Source organism: Moschus berezovskii, chromosome 14 (assembly GCF_049115385.1).
Source record: "Moschus berezovskii isolate FMDL1 chromosome 14, NW_MosBer_1.0, whole genome shotgun sequence".
NCBI classification, from domain to species: domain Eukaryota; kingdom Metazoa; phylum Chordata; class Mammalia; order Artiodactyla; family Moschidae; genus Moschus; species Moschus berezovskii.
In genome coordinates this window covers 19162937-19186431 of record NC_142473.1, presented here as the reverse complement: position 1 = coordinate 19186431, position 23495 = coordinate 19162937, and the positions used below count along the sequence as shown (strand labels likewise).

Sequence of the window (23495 nt, the reverse complement as noted above, 5' to 3'; positions counted from 1 at the left end):
CACTCCAGCTGCAGAATGAATTGGAGGAGGTGAAGAGATTAATAACTGGGTAGGAGAGGTGAGGTGGTAGGGGCTGCAAAGTTGGACAGGGGTCTAGTGTAGCTTGTTTTCAGACAACCTGGAACAGAATCAACCGAACCACTGAAGTCCAAGTAGCATGTCGTTTTATTCCACATCAACCATTACTCTTCCTCTTTGGGCCTTTCTGGAGGATATTGACAGGGCTTCCTTCGTGACGCACATGGTAAAGAAAGTGAAAGTGAAAGTGAAGTCGCTCAGTCATGTCCGACTCTTTGCGACCCCGTGGACTGTAGCCTACCAGGCTCCTCTGTCCATGGGATTCTCCAGGCAAGAATACTGGAAAAGAACCTGCCTGCAATGCAGGAGACCCAGGTTTGATCCCTGGGTTCGGAAGATCCCCTGGAGAGGGCATGGCAACCCACTCCAGTATTCTTGCCTGGAGAATCCCATGGACAAAAGAACCTGGAGGGCTACAATCCATGGAGTTGTAAAAAGTTGGACACGACTGAGCAACTAACACTCATTGACAGATGCTGGATTGGCACGGGTGTGAGTGCTGAGGTCTCAGATGATCTACTGTGAAACCTCACCCGGGTGAGAAGAGTCAGTGGCAAAGAAAAGGGACCTCCAGTGGAGAGAATGAATTATCACTCATAAAGATGCTGTGAAAGACAGTCTTCCCTTGGAATGAGCTGTCAGCAAAAACTTTGATTAGACCAAGTTCCTCCCACGATGTAGTATGTTCCGGAATCTTGGCACGTGGACATTTGTAATTTGCAAAAGTAAACTCAATATCATAGTATACTTTATCTTTGGAAAGCAGGCAAACAAAAAGAAGCTCTCTTGTTTATACTATAAAACTAAAAGATACTAAAGCAGACAGAATTACCCCAGCTGTGGGATATGCAAATATTCTGTGTATAGGTGTGTTGGTTCCTGACCGGGGCCTGGAGGAAAACTAGAATCTGCTGTAGGGTGTGGAGGAGTAGTGGCAGAGATAGTTATGCTTGGTGGGGGTGAGCGGGGGGAGGCGGGGAGGATCAAGAGAGTTTCAGAAACAGTGAATTAAGGTCATATAAATGCCTTAGTCATAAAACTGAGAATTAATTATATTCTGCATTTATTCAAATACAACAAAATCACATATTACATCTATTATTCCAGACTCTCTGGTAGCCAGTGAGACCCAGAGACTAAGAAGGGACAAGCCTGTCCCCAGGAATACCTGACTAGTAGAGAAGAGAGACACAGGAATGATTAATACCCTAACATCCAGGGTCCCCAACCTCTGGGATCTAATCCCTGATGATCAGAGGTGGAGTTGATGTAATGATAACAGAACCCGCCTGCCAATGCAGGAGATGTAATAGATGTGGGTTTGATCCCAGGGTTGGGAAGATCCCATGGAGAGGGCATGGCAACTCACTCCAGTATTCTTGCCTGGAGAATCCCATGAACAGAGCGGCCTAATGGACTACGGTCCATAGGGTCACAAAGAGTCACACATGACTGAAGTGACTTTGTAGGCAAGCATGCATGCACAATACAAGTAATACACCTGAATCATCCTGAAAGTAACGCCCCAACCCCATGGAAAAATTGTCTTCCACAAAACCGGTCCCTGGTGCCAAAATGTTGGGGACAGCTGGTCTAATGTGATAAGTAGCATAGTGAGCAGGTACAGAGAACACAGAGAGAAGAGAGGCTGATTTCTAGTTGTTTAATTGTGTTTAGAGTTGACTACACGAATCGCCATTGGGGAACATGTATAATCCCATATACTAAGATAAATGTTAAAAAATCCCACGAAGCCTATTATCCTCACAGCTTCCCATGGAGGACATGGTTGAGGTATATAAGGGCGAGATGACCTGGCTGAAGGACAAGCCCCATTTGACCAGCCTCATCAACTCCATATCAAAGGGGATTTCGAGTCTAGCCATTTCTGTGATATCACATTATAGGTGTTTGTCTTTTTTTAATAAAGTAAGAAACAAGTTTAGGTTTCATTTCAGGGACCAAACCTAGTTAACATTTTGAGATATTGAAGCCCATAAGGAATTTGTTAAGAACAACAGCTTAAGAAGCTTCAAAATGTGTCCTCCCGACAATCTGTCTCCTATTTTACAGGCTCACTTTACCAATGTGCGGTGACTTAGACGAAAGGCCAGGCTTGGGAAGCAAACAGGCCTGGATCAAACCTGTCTCCACACTCATAACTGAGTCATCATAGGCAGGCATCAGAACACCGGTCCAGGTCCCCGTGTGTCACACTTAGGAGCTAAGATTAAACACTGACTAAAGGCGCCCTAGTAGGCATTCTGACTGTCTCTAGAACCACCCCAGTGCCAGCTACCATCTCTCATCTGCGTGCTTAGTCACTCAGTCCTGTCCAACTCTTTGCGACAGCAGAGTCTGGCGTTCTGCAGTCCATGGGGATTCTCCAGCTAAGAACACTGGAGCGGGCTACCATGCCCTCCTCCAGGGACTCTTCCTGACCCAGGGATCGAACCCAGGTCTCCTGCATTGGAAGCACATTCTAAGAAACCAGGGAAGTCCCAGCTTTTTTTTTTTTTTCTCAATATGAGTCCTGTCAGGAAACGGTTGACAGCTTGCAGCCTATGACACTTTGAATGCTATGGCCCCTGCCTCCTTTAATCCTATTTCTCATATAATCTAGTTCACTATTCTCTACCCACACCCACCCTCCTTAAATCCCTCCTTAAATCCCTTCTGCTGGGAGACCCCCTTAGCACAGGGTACTTTCATCTTTGCCTAGCTCCTAACATCCTCTTGATCTCACTTCAGACAACACTCTTCAGGCAAACACACCCTGACTCCCGGAGGGGAGTTTCTCACAGCTCCACGCTCCGTGTTTCATTATTCCTTTAATAGACTGCTTCTTTGATTAACGACAAGCTTTCCCACTAGGTTTCGTCATCCGGACCGCAGGGATCCTATTCTTGTTTACCATTGTACGCGGTCACCGAACCCAGCCTGGCACATAGACACTCAAAAGAGAATAATGAACCAACCGACCTACCAACCAGTGAGATCGGCCGGTCTTGTTCCTTTCTTGGTTTTGGTTTTGATTCCAAGTAAACCACAGAGCTGAACTGTCTATCTAGGTTAGGAGTTTCCTACAACAGGATTTCTAAACTTGGGTGTCCCCGCTTCTGACCTGACAAAAACTTCGTCTCTGAATTATGTCCATGTGCGGGCGGATGGGAAGACTTCCATTGGGAGACTGATTTGCATCGGATTTCACTAGTGGGGGGTGTCTCTGCCCATCCGCCCCAAAGAACCACTGTTGCTGTGGGCATCTCACGCCGCCTCTTGGCATCCTTGAGGATCCCTGGGGCGCGCTGTCTCCGGAGGCTTCTAGGCTCGCGCCCCGGGGACGGTCCCCCTCCCCCGGATGAAGCCGACCTGGTTCAGCCCTTTCCGCCGGGGCAGCGCGCGTCCGGAGCCTGTGAACTCGGACGGCGGAGTCCAGACGGTGCCAGGTGCGGGGCCGCCCGGGGGGACACGGCTGGCGTCCCCGCACCCGCGCGCCCAGCCCCGGGCGGGCGGGCGCCTCCGGAGCGGCGGGCGCGAGGGGGGCGCGGCCTCGGGACGCGGGCCCGCCCCCGCCGCCGGGGCCGCCCAGCCGGGCCTGCCGAGCGCGCCCCACCCGCGCCGCGCCCGGCTTCCGACTTCCCGGCTGCCAGGCTGTGCGGCCTCGCGCTCCGCCGGTCGGGCCCGCAGACGCGCCATGGGCCCCGAGCGCTGCCTGGCGCTGGGCGGCCTCCTCGCCCTGGCCGGGCTGCTGGAGGGCCGGCTGGTGCGCCGGGAGGAGGCCGGCTTCGGCGAGTGCGACCGCTTCTTCTACGCCGGGACCCCGCCCGCGGGGCCGGCGGCCGCCGCCCACGTGAGGATCTGTCAGCGTTCCGAGGGCGCCGCGCGCTTCGCCACCCTGTACAGCACCCAGCACCGCATCCCCGTGTACTCGGCGTTTCGCGCCGCGCGCCCGGCGGCCCTGGGCGCGGAGCCGCGCGGGCTGGTGGAGCCGCAGGTAAGCCAGGCGCTTCCCGAGCCCCGTCACCGGACTGGCGGCGCAGGGCGCTTGGCAGCCCCCGCGAGCGGTCGGGAGGGGAACGGCGGCCCCGGGCTTCGATCCCGGGCTCCGGAGACCCGGGTTTCCGACCTTCCCCGCCGCGCCCTCGGAATTACAGCCTTCCCAGTCCCCTGTCAACCCCGCGGGCCGGAGCTCGGCCATCTGCGAGCCTGAGATGAAGCTGCAGGGTCCGAGGTTCCCATTAGGCGGTGGTTCTACAGCGTAGACATCTGCAGTGTCTCATACATTTCCTGAACTGTGAGGAGCGTGAGACGGTGACCCAGGAGACCAGTCGCATCTGCAGGACGCGGGGGCTGGGAGCTCACAAATTGTTGCCCCGATTCTGCGGGATGGGTGGGTAGATGAAGGCTCAGAGAGGCCGCCGAACTGGCGGAAAGATGGGGTCGGTCTTCCTTCTAGGGAAAAGCTTTTCTTCAGCAGAAGCCACCTGAGCCGGAAAAGCCTTCCCTTCTGCACAAGACATTGAGTAAATCCCATCTGAGGTTGTGCTGGGTTGTGCCATGCGCTCGGTCGTGTCCGACTTTGCGACCCCACCAGGCTACTCTGTCCATGGAATTTTCCCAGTCAAGAATAGGTTGTCATTTCCTTCGCCAGGGCATCTTCCCGACCCAGGGATGGAACCCGTGTCACCTGTGCCGCCTGCAATGCAGGCGGATTCTTCACCCGCTGAGCTTAGGACAGTGAAATAAAGATACAGCTGTTTTAGAAATGGGATGGGATAGTTACAAGTAGTAGGCAACCATTGACTGCCTCCAGCTAATGGGAGGGACAAACCAGTTTTTCCTGACTATTTATATCTATTGATATATAATCAGACCGCTTGGAAAATCAGGTGTTCTCTCAGGAGGTTTGGGTTCTGTCTGGTGAGAGTGACCAAACACTCTGAGAGGTCCCCAAAGGTTCTGCTGAATCTACCTTAACACAGTGTGCCCTAGTCAGCTCAGCCAGCCTCTGTCTAGAAGTCCGGGTCAGGCTCCCCTGCCCAACAACCAAGGGCACTTCATCCATGGGGAGAGGGGGTAGCTGAACACACCGCCCACCTTTTTATTTTTTTCTTTTAAAGAACTGGCTGACCTTGATCTTTTTCTTTTTTCCAATGTTTTCACTGAAGTATAGTTGATTTACATCAGCCTACCCCTTCTTGATGGCCACAGCTGCCCAGGACCACACCATGAGCAGGGGACTGTCTTTCTGTTGTTTTATTCAGAGCCCTGGTTTGTAATTTCTATCATCTCACTCGGCTATTTCTAGCTCTAAGAACTTGACCAGATCTCAGGACATCTGCACCTCTGTCCTCTTTACCTTCTCCACATCCAGCTGAGCTCAGGCTTGTGAAAAAGCCTTGGTAAATTAGATACTCTAAGATACTCTAAGGCATACACTGGGGCTTCCCGGATGGCTCAGACGGTAAAGAATCTGCCTACAAGGCAGGAGACCCGGGTTCGAACCCTGGGTTGGGAAGATCCCCTCGAGAAGGGAATGGCAACCCATTGCAGTATTCTTGCCTGGAGAATTCCATGCACAGAGGAGTGTGGCAGGCTCCAGTCCATGGGTCACAAAGAGTCAGACACGACTGAGGGACTAACGCTTTCACCCTTCAAGTCATACCTTAATCCAAAGTTAGTTTGTCCCCATCTTCACCTCTCGGGCTCTCTGAGGATCCCCCAGCTCCTCATTATGCCTGTGATGGCAGGCCTGTGAAGAAAATAGATGACCTGGTCCTGTCTCCCTAAGAATCTCTTGGATGGCTTGGGGAGCCAGAACATACATGCGAGGAAGGTACCAGGATGCGTGCTGAACAAATTTCAGTTAAACCCAGAACTCTCACATTTAGTAGCCACCCACTGTGTGCCAGGGGAACAGAATGAGACTCCAAGATCCAAAGGCTTCCTGGCTGGGAGAGGTGGCTTTGCTTCTCATTAGAGCCTCAGTTTAAGCCTCGTTTCTCCCACTAGCTCACTGTAAACTTGGGCAGGTTGACTTGGAGGTAATAACAGGGTGATTCTGAAAATTAAATGAGTTACTCTCTACAAGGTTCTCTGAGGAGTGCCTGATACATTAGCCCTCAGTTCAGTTCAGTCGCTCAGTCGTGACCGACTCTTTGAGACCCCATGAATCACAGCACACCAGGCCTCCCTGTCCATCACCAACTCCTGGAGTTCACTTAAACTCATGTCCATCGAGTCGGTGATGCCATCCAGCCATCTCATTCTCTGTCGTCCCCTTCTCCTCCTGCCCCCAATCCCTCCCAGCATCAGAGTCTTTTCCAGTGAGTCAACTCGTCGCATGAGGTGGCCAAAGTATCGGAGTTTCAGCTTTAGCATCAGTCCTTTCAATGAAGGACTTCCCTGGAGAAGGAAATGGCAACCCACTCCAGTATTCTTGCCTGGAGAATCCCATGGATGGAGGAGCCTGGTGGGCTACAGTCCATGGGGTCGCAAAGAGTCGGACACGACTGAGCGACTTCACTTCACTTCCAATGAACACCCAGGATCGATCTCCTTCAGAATGGACTGGTTGGATCTCCTTGCAGTCCAAGCCCTAGCTGTTATTATAACCTAAGCCAAACACCCTCTGTTTACAAAGGGAAACAAAGTCCTATTAGATTGAATCTGTCTTGGAGGTGAGAGGAGACAGCCTTTGGGTCAGGGTGACATTTGCGCTGTGCCCAGAAGGATGTTCAGAGGGGAGACGGGGATGAGGACATTCCCAGCAGAGGGAATATGCTTAGTGGCTGATTCAGGGATGCTTGTGGAGGGAGTGGTTGGAGCAGCCGAACCAGTACCAGGGGGCAGGTGATGGTCAACCTGTGCTCAGACTGAAGGGGCGTGGTGGAAGGGAGGGGTTGGGAATGGAGTGATCAAGGAAATCTGAGGGGTGGGGGCATTTAGGCACTTACTGAAGGAGCCCGAAGGAGCATGACTCATTCAAGAGAGAAGAAATGGACAGGATTTTCAGGGAGGCAGTGGAGACTCTGGGCCCTGGGAAGTGAGGAATAGGTCTGGGGGATAAAATAGGATGGGGAAGGAGGAAGGAGCCGGTGGGTCGGAGGTTGTTGTTGTTTAGTCATGAAGTCTTGTCCGACTCTTAGCAGCTTCATGAACTGGAGCCCATTAGGCTCCTCTGTCCTTGGGATTTCCCAGGCAAGAATATTGGAATGGGTTGCCATTCTCTTCTCCGGGGGAATCTGCCCAGCCCAGGGATTGAACCTGCATCTCCTGCATTGGCAGGCAGATTCTTTACTTGCCGAGCCATCGGGGAAGCCCAGGGTTGGGGAGGGGGCAGCTTGAGAGGTAGGAGGTGTGGCAGTTCAGAAAAGCCCAGGAGGCCAGGGTCCCCTCCTGGGGAGGTGGGAGTGGTCGGGTGGCTGAGTCCAGCCAGAAGGATGCTTTTGTCTGCAAGGTGGGCTTGTGCTGCCCGTCCCTTCCCACCCCGGTGTCTGGTCAAGTCAGCCAGGAGCCAGTGGGTGTTAAGTGGAAGACAAGGAAGGCGAGAAGGGGGAGGAGCTGCCAGATCACGAGGCCGGCGGTCCTGGAGCTCACTGCAGCAAACCTGCCTCCTTGCCAGCGTGTCTGCTGCAGAAAGATGCTCAGGGTTCAGCGTGGACTTCGGCCGCTTCCAAGTCCTCTGTAACGCTGAGTCACCTAGTGCCCACGTCACTTTTTTGTGAGGTCAGCATTACCAAAAGGCCCAGGAGATAGAAGAGGAAGAGGCAGGGACCGAAGGAGCTGGGTGTTCGCCTTTGGTGGTGAGTCAAGCAGGGCTGTTCTGACCCTGGGGCTCCCAGAGTTCAAAGCAGCAGTTCTCAAAACTGTCCTGCAGTCTCCCTTTGGGAAAAGAAAAGAAAACCTCCTAAATCCAAGGTGATGGAAACTTAGTCACCTGTGTACTTAGAACCTTTAGGGTATTGGCTGTCCAGTGCCTCCAGGACAAAGTTCATGCTGCAGAATGCAGGTTACAAGGCACCCATTCCTCAGGCTCCTGTCTGCAGCTCCAGCCTGTCTCCCACCCCTCCCCACCCCCGTGGACTGTTCCAGCATTATCCAACTGGCTGGAGGACCTCTTATACACCATTCTGTTGGTCACGACTGTTCCTTTGCTCACGCTCAGGCCTTTCGCCCTGAACACCCGTCCTACACTGCCCCCATCTCGCCCTTCACTGCTTCCCCTTCTCCATCCTTTAAGACTGTCCAGCATCACCTCCTCCAGAAAGAACAGCCCACCTGAGTGAGAGCCACCTCCTGAGTTAGACCACCCCGCAGCATTCCCTATAATTTCTCTTTTTTTGTACTTACCACATTGGTTTATAAAGGGCTTTCCAGGTGACTTGGGCTTCCCTTGTGGCTCAGCTGGTAAAGAATCACCTGCAATGCAGGAGACCTGGGTTCGATCCCTGGGCTGGGAAGATCCCCTGGAGAAGGGAAAGGCTACCCACTCCAGTATTCTGGCCTGCAGAATTCCATGGACTGTATAGTCCATGGAGTCTCAAAGAGGAGGACACGACTGAGGGGCTTTCACTTTCACTTGTGGCTTGGTGGGAAAGAATTCACCTGCTAATGTAGGAGACACAGATTCGATCCCTGGGTTGGGAAGATCCCCTGGAGAAGAAAATGGCAACCCACTCATTATTCTTGCCTGGAGAATCCCATGGACAGAGGAGCCTGAGGGGCTGCAGTCTTTAGGGTCTCAAAGAGTTGGACATGGTGAGCGTGTGCACGCTTGTGCGTACACACACACACACACACACACACACACACACTGCTTTATAACTACCTGCTCATGAGTTTGTCTCTCCAGTGTGAGCTTTTGAGAGCTGAGGGCCGCATTTTACTCATACTTGCATTTGTAATGCCTAGGACATTAGAAAGCACTCAGTAAGTTCTGGATAAAATAATGTGATGTTCAGAGGTTCAGTCAAGCAGCAGGTGAGATATTCTGCTGAGCTTTCTTGGTGGAGAGCTGCCTGCTTTAGAAGCTTGCCTCCCAGCTGGCCAGCCGCCACTGTTCCAAGCATATTCCATACGCAGAGCTGGAACCTTCCTCTAAATCCACCCCACTAGTTCTAGCTCTGGTGTTTGGAACTACCTCAAATGATTTAGCCCTCTTTAGCGTCATGTAACTGGGGAAGGAAATGGCAACCCACTCCAGTATTCTTGCCTGGGATATCCCGTGTACAGAGAGGAACCTGGCGGACTACAGTCCGTGGGGTCCCAGTGATTGGGACACGACTTAGCGACTAAACCACCACGACCACCAATGTCATATAACAGGGCCCCACATTTGAGGGGCCTTCTGAGGGACATAATGAGAACTTCAGAAGGAAGCAGAGAAGACAGAGGGGTGTTGCAGGTTTTATGTGGAATATGGTCACCTTTAAATTGAGAATGGGGAGAAGGCAAGAAAGAGATGGGATAGCGTGTGTCCCTATTAGCAGGATGGAAATGATCTGAAGGGTTTGCAATCAGAACTGAGGACTGGGTTCTGGTTTAGTACAGGGGGCCTCGACCTTTTAGCTGCTCAACTTATTTCCATTTAATGGAAGAATTTTTGGATAATGTACTAGTAATGTCTTTGCAAAGGATCTTATCAATTTACACTAGAAGACAATGTATAAGATTCTGTCATTTTCTTTTTAAAACATTTGTTTTTGGACACGTGGCATGTGGGATCTTAGTTCCCTGATCAGGGATCGAACCCATGCCCCTGCAGTGGGAGCCCAGAGTAACCACTGGACCACCAGGGAAGTCCCCAAGCCCTTATCATTTTACAAATGTGACTGTTCGAATGAATTGGCTTTATAGTCTGCTTTATAGTCTTACAAAAATACTGTGAGGTATATCTTATTCTCTTCGTTGAAGATATGAGGCAACTGGCTCAGTGGGGTTAATTAATTGTTGTGCCCGAGATCACATAGCTTGGATTCGAACTCATGACTAGTTGCTCCTAGTCTGGAGCTCTTTTGTTTTACTGTGGAGATATTTGACCTCCTGTGGTTCCACTGCGTTAGTGGTCATGGGAATTTAATTCTCATCTTTCATGAAAAGTGGAAGTGTGGTTGCTTAGTTACATCCGATTCTTGCGACCCCATGGACTGTAGCCCGCCAGGCCCCTCTGTCTGTGGGATTGTCCAGGCAAGAATACTGGAGTGGGTAGGCCTACCCTTCCCCAGGGGATCTTCCTGGCTCAGGGATCGAACCTGGGGCTCCTGCATTGCAGGCAGATTCTTTATTGTCTTGAGCTGTCAGTGCATCTTTCACATGGGAATGTTAATTTCTACCCCGTTTCTCTTTCCCCACTGTCACAGGACAAGTGGGAGCACGTATCTGGCCATGTGAATGTTGTTTAGGTGTTAGTGACTCCAGAGTAAAGCAGATATTCTGGTCAATGGCAAAAGTATTTTCCTAAAGGGCCCAGTGAAGTCATGTTTCATTTCCATTGGTACCTTTTGCTTATATCTTCTGAAGCTGTTAGACGCACTGTTTCATTCATTCTAACACCAGCCCTCTTTTTATTGTGTCAGAAAACAGACGTAAAGAAGATATCATACACTGACATCTCTGGGTAAGGGGCTCAGCGAATGGGACATTGCTGATTCTTTCTTCCTCATTACAAAACCTGACTTCGGATCCTTGCTCTGCCATTTACAAGCTGTGTAATCAAATTCTTCCAGTCCTATTTTTCTGATCTGTCCATTAAAGATAATAAGAATGTTGACTTCATAAAGTAGGTGTGACAAACAAGATAACACATATAAGCGTGTAGCATAGAGCCTGTAATCTGGTGAGGTCTTAATAGTAACGTGTACACTATTAAGGTCTTCCTCTAATAGGTGTTAGACCACACGCACACGAATGGAATGCTGGATTAGATAGGTCACTCCTGCAACCCTGCACGTCTGTCCTAAAACGTCCATCTGTGTATCTTCTCAGATGCTTGGTATGTGTCCCACAGTCACATAACAGGTGCTCAGAAGGTATATGGTGAGAGACAGTGAATGGAAGATAGATGGATGGGTGGGTGGATACAGGTGATTGGAAAAACCAAAACAAAACTGAAGCCAGAGATACCTCCACCCTCCCTGTCCTGAGCAACCAGAAGCTGTATTGTCATAAAGCAAACAGTGAGCAATTGCATTCCAGGCTCCTGTGCCGAGCCCGAGGAGTGCCGGGCAGCGCCTGACTCACAGGGCTGGCTCCACAGTCAGCTGCTCACAATTTCTTCTTAGCAGGTAGTAAAAACAGGAGTCACACATTCTCCCCTTTGCTGCCTTTTTCTCCTTTTCTGGCTTTTTCTTCTTCTTTGAATGTAGTGTCTCCAGCGGATTCGTGGTCGCTCTCAGGAGCAAGTTAGGGTACTTGTCCTGAACTGGCAGAACGCTTGAGTGACTCTTTGTCCTGGAATTGTCCAGTGTGATGATCTGTACACCATTCTTTCAGTCCAGACTTAAATTTGGGCAGTTTCGGGAAAGGAACTATCATTTATTAATCCCTTAGGATCTTCACAAATTAGCTCATTCATAGAACAACTCTAGGTCTTATGATCCATGGTTTGTGGTTTAGGAAACTGACGTTCAGAAGCATTAACTAGCTTATCCAAAGTTAAGCTTGCCAGCTGCTCATGCTGCCTCACTGCAAAGCTCTCAGCTCTCTTTTTGCTCTGTCATGCTGCTTTCCAATGACAATGTCAGTATTTTCTCTCCAGATTTTCAATGGACTGATGTGTTATTTTCATTTTACTGAATTAATCCAGTTCTTCAGATGTTGTCTGGCTGGGCTTCTAACACACTGTTCTGGAAATCTTAGTTACAATTCATGGTGATTGAATGGAGCGTGCCTTAAGGAATAAAGATTTTGTTTGTTGGGTTTCAAATTCCTCTTCCTTTGAAACTGACAACTCTACAAGTGGAAATATGAGAAGATAAATACTCCCACTTGCCAGTAGTATTCATTGCCAGGGATCTGCTCTTGCTTCCAGAATTCCTGTTTGGTCAACAGTGTCTTTTCCTTCAAGTTGCATATCATATCTTCTGAGTGGTCCTGTAGCCTGTTGGTTCCACAGAACCTGACATACATGCAGCAGTAATTCATTGCCAACTGACTTAGCTATTTGGCCATTGAAAGGAAGGAGACATAAGAAAGAAATCAACTCTTTGAGTGAACCCCAAATAGAAGCACCATTTAGTATTCTAGTCATGCTTTTATTGACCCAGTGCCTGACAGACGTGTGGCTCATTCAAAGGAGGTCAAAAGAGGGCATTTTATATTTTTAATCAAAATTGGGAAATGAGTATTTCTCCTTTTTCAGAGTAAATAGATGACTGAACTAGGGCTTGAAGACATAAATTAAATTACATATTCCAGTTGACTCGCACCTTCATTTTAGGGGTGATTGAATTGACCAGGAGGCATGATGGAACAGGGACCATGTGAGAAAATGGCCCCTATTTATGCATCTGAAAGACTCGGCATCCACCACAGTCTCAGAACACACAGGAAGCACAGAGAAAGGAAAACTCGGCTTATGAACCATAGAAAGATCTTTTCTTATTCTTGAATATTTCTATTGTATCTGAAACCATGGAACCCATGATGACCTCGGATGCCTCCTTCATGGCCAGGTGGGACCGTTTGGGATGGTTGATGGCCTTGCTTCTGCACCTCACCTGACAGACTTCACCCCTCTAAGCCCTACCATCTGTACCCTGAGGTTCAAGCTGCCACCATCTTCATCTAGGCCTCTGCCAAACAGCTTCCCAACTGGCTGACCCATCCCGCCTGGGTCTCCTTTAGCCTTCCTCCACCTAGAAGTCAAAGTCTTTCAAAACATTCATCCTGTCTCCAGCGACCTCACTGAAAACCCTTCAAGGGCTCCCCATTTCTCTTTAGATACAGTCCTTATCGGGGTCTCCAGAGTCCTGTGTGGTTGGCCTCCCAGCCTTATCTGCTGTCACACATTGCTAGGCCTTAACCTCTGTCCACTTTGGCTTCTTCCTGTTTTGTTTTTGTTGTTTTTAATTTCTGTTCTCTTGCATCATAGGGTCTTTTTACCTACTGTACTTTTTTGTCTTCCATGACGTTCCCAACTACATCAGCTGCCAATGAGATGCTCGTCACTCAGTTGTGTCCAACTCTTTGCGACCCCATGGACTGTAGCCTGCCAGGCTCCTCTGTCCATGGGATTCTCCAGGCAAGACTACTGGAGTGGGTTGCCATTTCCTTCTCCAAGGAAGTATTCCCAACCCAGGGATTGAACCCAGATCTCCTGCATTGCAGGCAGATTCGTTACCATCTGAGCCACCAGGGAAGCTGTCAGCTACCAATAATACTCTCTAAAGGCACCAAACACACCTTTCTTTGCTAGCGTGGTACAAATGTACATTTATCTGTATGACTGAGTGCCCCTGACTAGACTCCAAGTTCCATGCGTGCAGGATATGGGCCTGTTGTGTTCACCATCCTAACACAGAGGCTGGCAACCTTTTCTGTAAAGGGCCACAGAGTAAATAGTTTAGACTTTGGGGCCATTTGGTCTCTATTGCAACTATTCAACTCGGCTTTTCTAGCACAAAGCAGCCACAGACAATGCATAAATGAGTAAGCGTGGCTATGTGCCAAGAAAACTTTATTTATGAAACAGGTGGTGGGCTGGATTTGGTGTGCAGGCTGCGGCTGGCCAATTCCTGGTCTAGCACGATGCCAGCCATGAGTATGTGCTTATTAGTCAGTGTTGTTGAATAATAAGCACTCAGCAGGTACAGGTTGAGCGTTGGCAGTGAAACCTGAAAATTGTGCAGTTTTATTCCTTTTAGGGCATGGCAGCCCTAGATTGAGACCTACAGTCAATTTCCAGAAACTTTTTTGATGTGGTGTTGGTGGTGGTTCTTTGCATTTAGGCCTTTTTAGGATGATAAAGGAGAAGGAAATGGAAACCCACTCCAGTGTTATTGCCTGGAGAATGCCGGGGACGGGGGAGCCTGGTGGGCTGCCGTCTATGGGGTCGCACAGAGTCAGACACGACTGAAGCGACTTAGCAACAGTAGCAGCAGCAGGATGATAAAAGTAATCATGTGCTTATGGGTAAAAGAAATTTCTGAGCATTTTGGAAGTATATAAAGAAAAAGATGCCGCTTCTAACAGATAGCCAGTCTTCACAGTTTGTGTTTATGGGTGTGTGTATGAGTGTGTGTGTGTAACATTCCAGAAATTTCCATCACCTCCAGAGAGACCTGTGCACTCTCACATCCTTTCTTCTGGTCAAACATTAGCATCCTTTTGGATTCTGTGAAGCCATGCCTAACTAGCCTCGCAAACAATCAACACCCACGTGGAGTGGGAGAGGGAAGGACTTTTGATGAGCAGATTTACACAGAAGCATAAACAGTTTGTCTCATGAAGCACTTTCAGTAATAAATATTTAGGAGGCCTGGGGACTCAAAATGCAAAGTCTATTTCATCTCCTTCTTCTTTCACAACTTTGGTCATGTATAACTGACAGATGGCCTGAAATAATGCCTTCTTCGTCCTGCTGAGTAGAGGAAGTGTTATCCTCTACATTAAGAGAGTGGGCCTGGGGATACCCTGGGCTGCCCGAAGTCACGAGGCCAGTAAGTGACAGAGCTGAAGGGATCTCGTTTCCAACCTGGTGTTCCGTCACTGCTGCCAAACAGTCTCACCTTTAGAGGAGCTTGAAGAAAAGCACATTCACAAAAGCCTGGAAAGAAAAGAAAGTGAAGTCGCTCAGACATGTCCGACTCTTTGCAACCCCATGGACTATAGCCCACCAGGCTCCTCCATCCATGGAATTTTCTATGCAAGAGTACTGGACTGGGTTGCCATTTCCTTCTCCAGGGGACCTTCCCAACCAGGGATCAAACCCGGGTCTCCTGCATTGTGGGCAGACGCTTTACTGTCTGAGCCACCAGGGAATTCCAGAAAAGCCTGAAGGAGAGGTCAAAGAAAGGGAAGTGATTTTGCCTGAGGGCAGACTTACTAGCCTCAGAGGCTGTTGGTGACACAACATGGAGAAGCAGATGCTGTCTTTTGTGCTAAAGACGAGAGGTTTTAAGCTTCAACAGCTTGAGGAGGATTGAGGTTGGATGCAAATAAATCATTTCCTGATATGAGAGCCAGAGCCAGACATCCTGGAATGTGAAGCGAATTGGGCCTTAGGAAGCATCTCTATGAACAAAGCTAGTGGAGGTGATGGAATTCCAGCTAAGCGATTTCAAATCCTAAAAGATGATGCTGTGAAGGTGCTGCACTCAATATGCCAGCAAATTTGGAAAACACAGCAGTGGCCACAGGACTGGAAAAGGTCAGTTTTCATTCCAATCCCAAAGAAAGGCAATGCCAAAGAATTTTCAAACTACTGCACAATTGCACTCATCTCACATGCTTGCAAAGTAATGCTCTAAATTGTCCAAGCCAAGCTTCAGCGGTACGTGAACTTCCAGATGTTCAAGCTGATTTTAGAAAAGGCAGAGGAACCAGAGATCAAATTGCCAACATCCGTTGGATCATCAAAAAAGCAAGAGAGTTCCAGAAAAACATCTATTTCTGCTTTATTGACTATGCCAAAGCCTTTGACTGTGTGGATCAGAACAAACTGTGGAAAATTCTGAAAGAGATGGGAATACCAGACCACCTGACCTGCCTCTTGAGAAACCTGTATGCAGGTCAAGAAGCAACAGTGAGAACTGGACATGGAACAACAGACTGGTTCCAAATAGGAAAAGGAGTACGTCAAGGCTGTATATTGTCACCCTGCTTATTTAACTTATATGTAGAGTACATCATGAGAAACACTGGACTGGAATCAAGATTGCCGGGAGAAATATCAGTAACCTCAGATATGAAGATGACACCATCCTTATGGCAGAAAGTGAAGAAGAACTAAAGAGCCTCTTGATGAAAGTGAAAGAAGAGAGTGAAAAAGTTGGCTTAAAGCTCAACATTCAGAAAACTAAGATCATGGCATCCGGTCCCATCACTTCATGGCAAATAGGTGGAGAAACAGTGGAAACAGTGAGAGACTATTTTTGGGGGGGCTCCCAAATCACTGCGGATGGTGACTGCAGCCATGAAATTAAAAGACACTTGCTTCTTGGAAGGAAAGTTATGACCAACCTAGATAGCATATTCAAAAGCAGAGACATTTTTTTGCCAACAAAGGTCCATCTAGTCAAGGCTATGGTTTTTCTAGTGGTCATGTATGGATGTGAGAGTTGGATTGTGAAGAAAGCTGAGTGCTGAAGAATTGATGCTTTTGAAGTGTGGGGTTGGAGAAGACTCTTGAGAGTCCCTTGGACTGCAAGGGGATCCAACCAGTCCATCCTAAAGGAAATCAATCCTGAATATTCATCAGAAGGACTGATGCTGAAGCTGAAACTCCAATACTTTGGCCACCTGATGTGAAAAACCAACTCATTTGTAAAGACTCTGATGCTGGGACAGATTGAGGGCAGGAGGAGAAGGGGCAACAGAGGATGAGATGGTTGGATGGCATCACCGACTCAATGGACATGAGTTTGAGTGAACTCCGGGAGTTGCTGATGGACAGGGAGGCCTGGTGTGTTGCAGTCCATGGGGTGGCAAAGAGTTGGACACGACTGAGTGGCTGAACTGAACTTATGTGAGAGCAAAGGGCCCAAGGGCTGTCAGGTCCCCCTCCCTCATGAACTTGAAAATAAAGATAGCACTTTGCCTGTTAGCTTTGGAGCAGGGCCATGTCATAGTTACAGTCTTGTGTGGAGATTGGCTGTGAGCCTTCCCCAGTTTTCAGATAAAGGTAACACATTATTGAGTTGACAGTGGGACCTTGCAGGCTGCAATTCTGCACCTGGGGAGCTCATTGACCTGGTTTATTGCTGCTCTTGATTTTCTGCTCTCAGTATTGGATGGCCTTCTGCTCCTCCATTCCTATCCCAGGCCAGTCAGAGCCTGGGAGTTTCCTCTCACTCATTTACATAATACATGTGTTCATAGCCAATCACGGATGAAAGATTATCTTCAGTTTGTTTTCTGTGAATGAACTGGGATGTATATGGACAATGGGGGAGACCCGGGTTGGGAAGATCCCCTGGAGAAGGAAATGACAACCCACTCCAGTACTCTTGCCTAGAAAATCCCAAGGTTGGAGGAACCTGGTAGACTACAGTCCATGAGGTCACAAAGACTCAGACACGACTGAGTGATTTCACTTTCACTTCCTTTCAGTGTCAGAAACAAGTTCACCCTGTTTATTATCTGAACCTTCATCTCTTCATTCCTGGGCAGCAGGGGGAGAACGTTAGCGTCTCGACGGAAGAGTTCCCAGACATCAGGCTGCTGATTGGCTCCTCTCAGTTCAATTCAGTTCAGTCACTCAGTCGTGTCCGACTTTTTGCGACCCCATGAATCACAGCACGCCAGGCCTCCCTGTCCATCACCAACTCCCGAAGTTCACTCAAACTCATGTCCACCGAGTCGGTGATGCCATCCAGCCATCTCATTCTCTGTCGTCCCCTTCTCCTCCTGCCCCCAATCCCTCCCAACATCAGAGTCTTTTCCAGTGAGTCAACTCTTCGCATGAGGTGGTCAAAGTATTGGAGCTTCAGTTTCAGCATCAGTCCTTCCAGTGAACACCCAGGACTGATCTCCTTTAGAATGGACTGGTTGGATCTCCTTGCAGTCCAAGGGACTCTCAAGAGTCTTCTCCAACACCACAGTTCAAAAACATCAATTCTTCGGCGATCAGTTTTCTTCACGGTCCAACTCTCACATCCATACATGACCACTGGAAAAACCATAGCCTTGACTAGATGGACATTTGTTGGCAAAGTAATGTCTCTGCTTTTTATTTTTTTCTTTTTTTTTTATTGGAGGCTAATTATTTTACAATATTATATTGGTTGGTTTTGCCATACATTGACATGAATCCGCCCTGGGTGTACATGAGTTCCCCCTCCGAACCCCCCTCCCACCTCCCTTGTCTCTGCTTTTTAATAGGCTATCTAGGTTGGTCACAACTTTCCTTCCAAGGAGTAAGCATCTTTTAATTTCATGGCTGCAATCGGCATCTGCAGTGGGTGTCTTTATTATCATTAGCATCAACCATTTATTGAGTTCTGGGGTCTAAGCCCAGAAATAGGAGTCCATGACGTGGGCCTGGGATGAGACTTAGTCCCTTCCCTCAGGTGTCTTTTTACCTAGTGAAGAAGGTGGATCAGACACAAGAAATGCCCACTGGAAGGGGCAAGGACTGGGCATATGGAGTCATTCAGAAGGTGGGCTTTGTAGTGAGATGATTTGGGCTGAGTCCCAGCTCTGTCCCAGTGTCACCAACTCAATGGACATGAACTTGGGCAAAGTCCAGGAGATGCAAGGGGGATAGGGAGGCCTGGTGTGCTGCCGTCCAGGGGTGGCAAAGAGTCAGACATGACTTAGCAACACAGCTTAACAACAACAACTCACTCTGTTAGTTCCTGACAGGGTGACTGAATCTCACAGAGCCTGGGTCCCCATATGTGGCCCAGAGCTCATAAATCACCTCTACCCTATGGATGAGGGCCTCCCAGGTAGCTCAGTCAGTCAAGATCTTCCTGCAGTGCAGGCGACCCGGGTTCGATCCCTGGTTGGAGAAGATCTCCTGGAGAAGGAAATGGCTACCCACTCCAGTATTCTTGCCTAGGGAATCCCATGGACAGAGGAGCCTGGCCAGTTATGAGGTCACAGAGTCAGACACGACTGAGCGCCTAAGACTCTCACCCTGTGGATGAGTTAGGGAGGTTCAGGATGACTGCGTTGTGTCTGCATACTCAGTACATGTATGTCAAGCATGTGGGATGAATAAGGAGCCTGTGCTTCCCAGATCATGCCTTCCTTGGAGACAGCCAGGACGGGGGTTCCCATGTCCTTAGGTCTGATCCTGAGATCAGACATTTCAGTAACATGTCTCAGTGTTTCTGCTGAAATGTCCTTCCTCCCTCTGCCCTGCTTCATTGCTGCCTTGCCCGTGACTGGTCTCAGCTTTTCCTCTGGGTTCAGCTGCTCCCGCTTTGTCCTCTGCGTTTCCCCTGCCCACTGATGCTCTCCTCTGTTGAAGAACGTAGTAAGAGTGCCTTCTCTCAGTCCCCCAGCTGCCCCTCTTATCCATTCCCAGACTTCTGCAAGCATGTCTTTTCCTTTGTGCCCAAGACTTAATCCAGGTATCTAGAAAGTTCCTGGTCTGCACGGTCCCTGCCTCGATTCTCTTGGGTTCTCGTTAGAGTAGGACTCCCTAGGTTTCAGGCTTGTTGGTGCATGAATCATAAACTTACCCAAGCTTATTCGGGGGAAGGGCAGGACTGTTGTAAGAAATTGCTGGTAAATTCATAGGCGCAGGAACAGAGGTACACACAGGCCTCAAAGGATCAAGAACCAGGAAACTTCTAGAAAGCCAGCGGTCCCACAGAGCCTTCAGGATCTCTCTCCCACCCTCCTCTGTACTTTAACCAGCTCTTCCATTTTCCCGTGGGTCAGCCTGGCCTTCCTGAAGGCCATCTAGCAACCTCCCCACCCTGACGATGTCGGGCTCTGAGCTTGTTGGATGGAGAATCCAATAGAGCCATCTGGTAGGCTGCTGGCCAGATTGGCTATCGTTTAGTTATGCCTGGTAAAGAGGTGTGTGGGAGAGGTCATGTGATGAGAAATAAGTACTAGGTTAAGTTAGACATAAGAGTTGAGTGTGGCGCATTGGCTGACATGGTTGGCAGAGCTAGTGGTTGCCTGGGAGAGTGTACGGTGGGCAGCCAGATTAGACTACTCGAGGGACCCTCATTACTCAACACAGCCTGGCCTGTGTACCAACCATGTGTGTGATTCATGCTCCAGAAGGCCTTGAGGTGGGTGTGATCCCCCAGGGCTGGGTGAGTTGGGGTCTTGGGAAAGATCTTACTGAGGCTGTATCAGCCAGGGTCTGGGAAGCAAACAGATGAACTCACAAAGTAGTTTAACTGTAAGAATTGAATGAAGAAACTGTAGAGAATTAAGGGAGTCAGCAGGGTGGCTGGTGGCTCCCTGGTGGCTCAGATAGATGGTAAAGAATCTGCCTGCAATTCAGGAGACCCGGGATCAATCCCTGGGTCAGGAAGATCCCCTGGAGAAGGCAATGGCTACACACTCCAGTATTCTTGCCTGGGAAATCCCCTGGACAGACGAGCCTGGAGGGCTACAGTCTGTGGATCACAGAGTAAGACAGGACTGAGCAACTAAGGATGCACGCATGCACATGAGGAAGTCGTTAAGATGTGATCAAGTACCCAGGGCCTGGTTATTGCAGGAAGCTTTCACCATCCCAGGCCTATGGGGCCTGCAGGGAGCCTGGTAAGAGCTGTGACTGCAGAGAAACTCAGCTAGAGTCAGAAGTGCAACAACCAGGTGGGGAGGTTGTTGTTCAGTCGCTCAGTCGTGTCCAGCTCCTTGCATCCCCATGGACTGCAGCAAGCCAGGCTTCCCTGTCCTTCACTGTCTCCCGGAGTTGGGAGGGAGCAAGGGAATAAATCGCGTGTCTTCTCTCCTCCCATTGGCTGCTCCAGTCAGAAGTCAGAGGGCAGGAGAGCTCAGATGAAGTGGTCCCTAGAAATCAGGTCCCTGGGACATAGAGCAGGGCACGGAAGAGAGTGGAGAGGGGATCTGGGAGGCTAAAGAAGAACACCCCACATGGGAGCTGTGAGGTTAGAGCCATGCCTGGGCCCCCAGATAGGACATAGGTAGCAGAGAGGAATGGTGAAGGCACCCCAGCCAGTGCTGACATGGGCCGCAGCACAGAGGTAAGCAGGGCAGTGTTTCCATCCTAACCACGTAACTGACTCAGTTACACGTAACCAGGTAACTGACTCAGGGGACGAGATTGTACTTTTCTGGTTGATGTTTGAGAAGATTTGGCAGGAGGCATTGGAGGGGGTGGTGGTCGTGACTGTGCCAGTTTGTCATTTAACCTGCAAGTACAGGATGCTCTTGAAGATGTTAGAAAGAGTGGTGAGACATGATCTTAAAAGTACAAATAGCAAAAAGAGGCTTCTCACTTCACACGTGAGTAGGGCGGGAAATCCACGTGTACTGGGTTTTGTGATCAGAACATTAGCTGCTCTGATGAGTGGAGGATCCGAATGGCCCTGTAGTACTTTATTCTCTTTCTCGGCTTTATCATCCCAGCTCTTGCAATTTGAGGATGACACCTCTCACAGAGTATTAATAGGGTGTGAAAAAATCAAGCCCAGCTTTGCCACCACCGGAGCTGACCTCATCAGCGTTTGTGCCTCAGAGTTGTCCATGGACCCCCGTCCCAGCATCAGCCTTTGGGGGTGGTGGTTAAAAATGCAGTCTTGAAACTACCAGAGGCCTTCTGAAAGCATCTCTGGTGCAGAGCACAGGAATCTGCATTTTTAACAAGATTAAGTTGCTTCTAATACAGGCTGAATTTTGAGAAGTATTGAACATCACTAATTTCCTATAGAAGCTGCATAGAGAGGAGCTTATTTCCACTAAAGACCAAACATGAATCTGATAGTGATCTAGCACAGGGGTTCTCCATTTAGAATCACCTGGAGAACTTAAAAAAAAATCCTGAACCGATCTCCAAGCACCACCCCGACTCAAGCTTTTTGAAGCTTCTAGGTGGCGCTAGTGGTAAAGAATCTGCTTGCCAATACCAGAGATGCGCGTTCGATCTCGGGGTCAGGAAGATCCTCTGGAGACAGAGGTGGAAATGGCAACCCACTCCAGTCTTCTTGCCTGGGAAGTCCCATGGGCAGAGGAGCCTGGTGGGCTACAGTCCATGGGAATGAAAGGAGTCGAACACAACTGAGTATACACACAGGTGATTCTGAGAACCTCTGATCTTATCTACATGCAGAAGATGGAAAAAATTAGAAATGGGGATGTCTCAATTTAACTGACTTTTCTGAATTCTGTAGCACATAGTCAAATGCTAAAAATAATCGCTCTGGAAAAGAAAGCAACAGTGGAGTGGAAAACTGGCTTCAGCGAGCAAGGAGGAATAGGACCAGGAGTGTTGTAATCCGAGAAGGTACCACAGGTCTAGAGAGGCCTTAAAGGCACCGGGGGTGGGGGGGTGGGGGCGGGGGGGGGGGGCTGTCTCAGGCTCCTGGGGAAGCAGCGGGAGACGTCCCACGGGAGTTTGTCTGCCCTCAAGGCCTCCCTTGCCTGCACCCAATGCCAATTTAGGATTGGGTCTTTTTTCTTTTTCTTCCACTTTCTCTTTACTTTAAAAAAAATATATATTTATTTTTAATTGATTGATGATTACAATATTGGTTTGATCTCTGTCACACATCAACATGAATTCACCACAAGTGTACCTAGGTCTCCTCCCTCTTGAATCTCTTTTCCAACTTCCACCCTTTCCCACCCCTCTAGATTACTACAGAGCCCCCCATTTGAGTTCCCTGGGTCATACAGCAAATTCGGGATTGGATCATTTTTTCACCCCGCCCCTTTCATATGCATTGGTTCAGATTTTGAAGACAAAGGAAGGTCTCACATGCAAGGGCGCCATCCTTTCCTCCCCTCTCCTGTCCCACCGTATTCTGACCTAGGAAGGGAGAACTCCTAGGTCGCATATCTTTGTGTCTGCATGGCTCCCCCGACGCAGATGCGTGCCAGGCGCCTATGGTGTGCCCAGTGCTGGGGCAGCTCCTCCCGAAGTCAGGGGAAAGTGTGGGCAGCCTGGAGGAAGGGTGACTCAGGGCAGGAAGGCTGTTCAGGAAATGAAAAACCCTGCATTTCTCATCCCCTAAAAAAGGAAAAAGCATCCTTCTGATTCTTCTAAAGCTGTTTCTACTCCCAAAAGGATAAAGAAGATTTTTGATGCCAACCAGGGAGGATTTCTTTCTTTTTTTCCTGCAGTGGGTGGGTCAGAGCTCAGTTTATACCTTTCCTGAGAGTGGAAAGACATGGCGGTTTATTCCTCCTCAAAAGTTCTTCCTTGCCTCTTGTGTCCCCACTGGCCTCTGCTTTTTTTTTGAAACACGGCTTTTCTGAAACCCCAGCTGGGTGTTTTCCATGGTGAGTCCTCAGATCTAATTCATTCTATGCTGAGAGCGTGCGGAGGCCCGGTCCACAGCCTCCAGCTCTGATAAGGTTATCTGATGTTCCGATGGTCAGCTGCAGTCTCGGTTCCTTGCGAGGGGGGCCCTCGGGGGTGCCCTCGGGAGGCCCTCCCACCCACCTGCTGATGGGCCGTGGAGTGACCGCGTTTCTTTAATGTCCGTGTTCCTGTATCATAGTTCCCGCTGTTCAACTCGTCCATGGACCTAACTCTGGTTGAAAAACAAAACAGCCCCAGAGGAAACGTCCTGTCCCCGTGGCCACAGTTAGAT

At 49.3% G+C, this 23495-nt stretch overlaps 1 protein-coding gene across 1 annotated transcript in view; it reads left to right on the top strand.

The window, feature by feature from the left end:
* Window positions 1–3529: 3529 nt before the first annotated feature.
* Window positions 3530–23495, top strand: part of ENDOD1 (endonuclease domain containing 1) — a 36099-nt gene continuing 16133 nt past the window's right edge. The window contains exon 1 of the mRNA XM_055422915.2: window positions 3530–4075. Within this exon, the coding sequence (XP_055278890.2) occupies window positions 3776–4075 (300 nt within the window). The 5' untranslated portion in view covers window positions 3530–3775. The remainder of the gene's footprint in view (window positions 4076–23495) is intronic.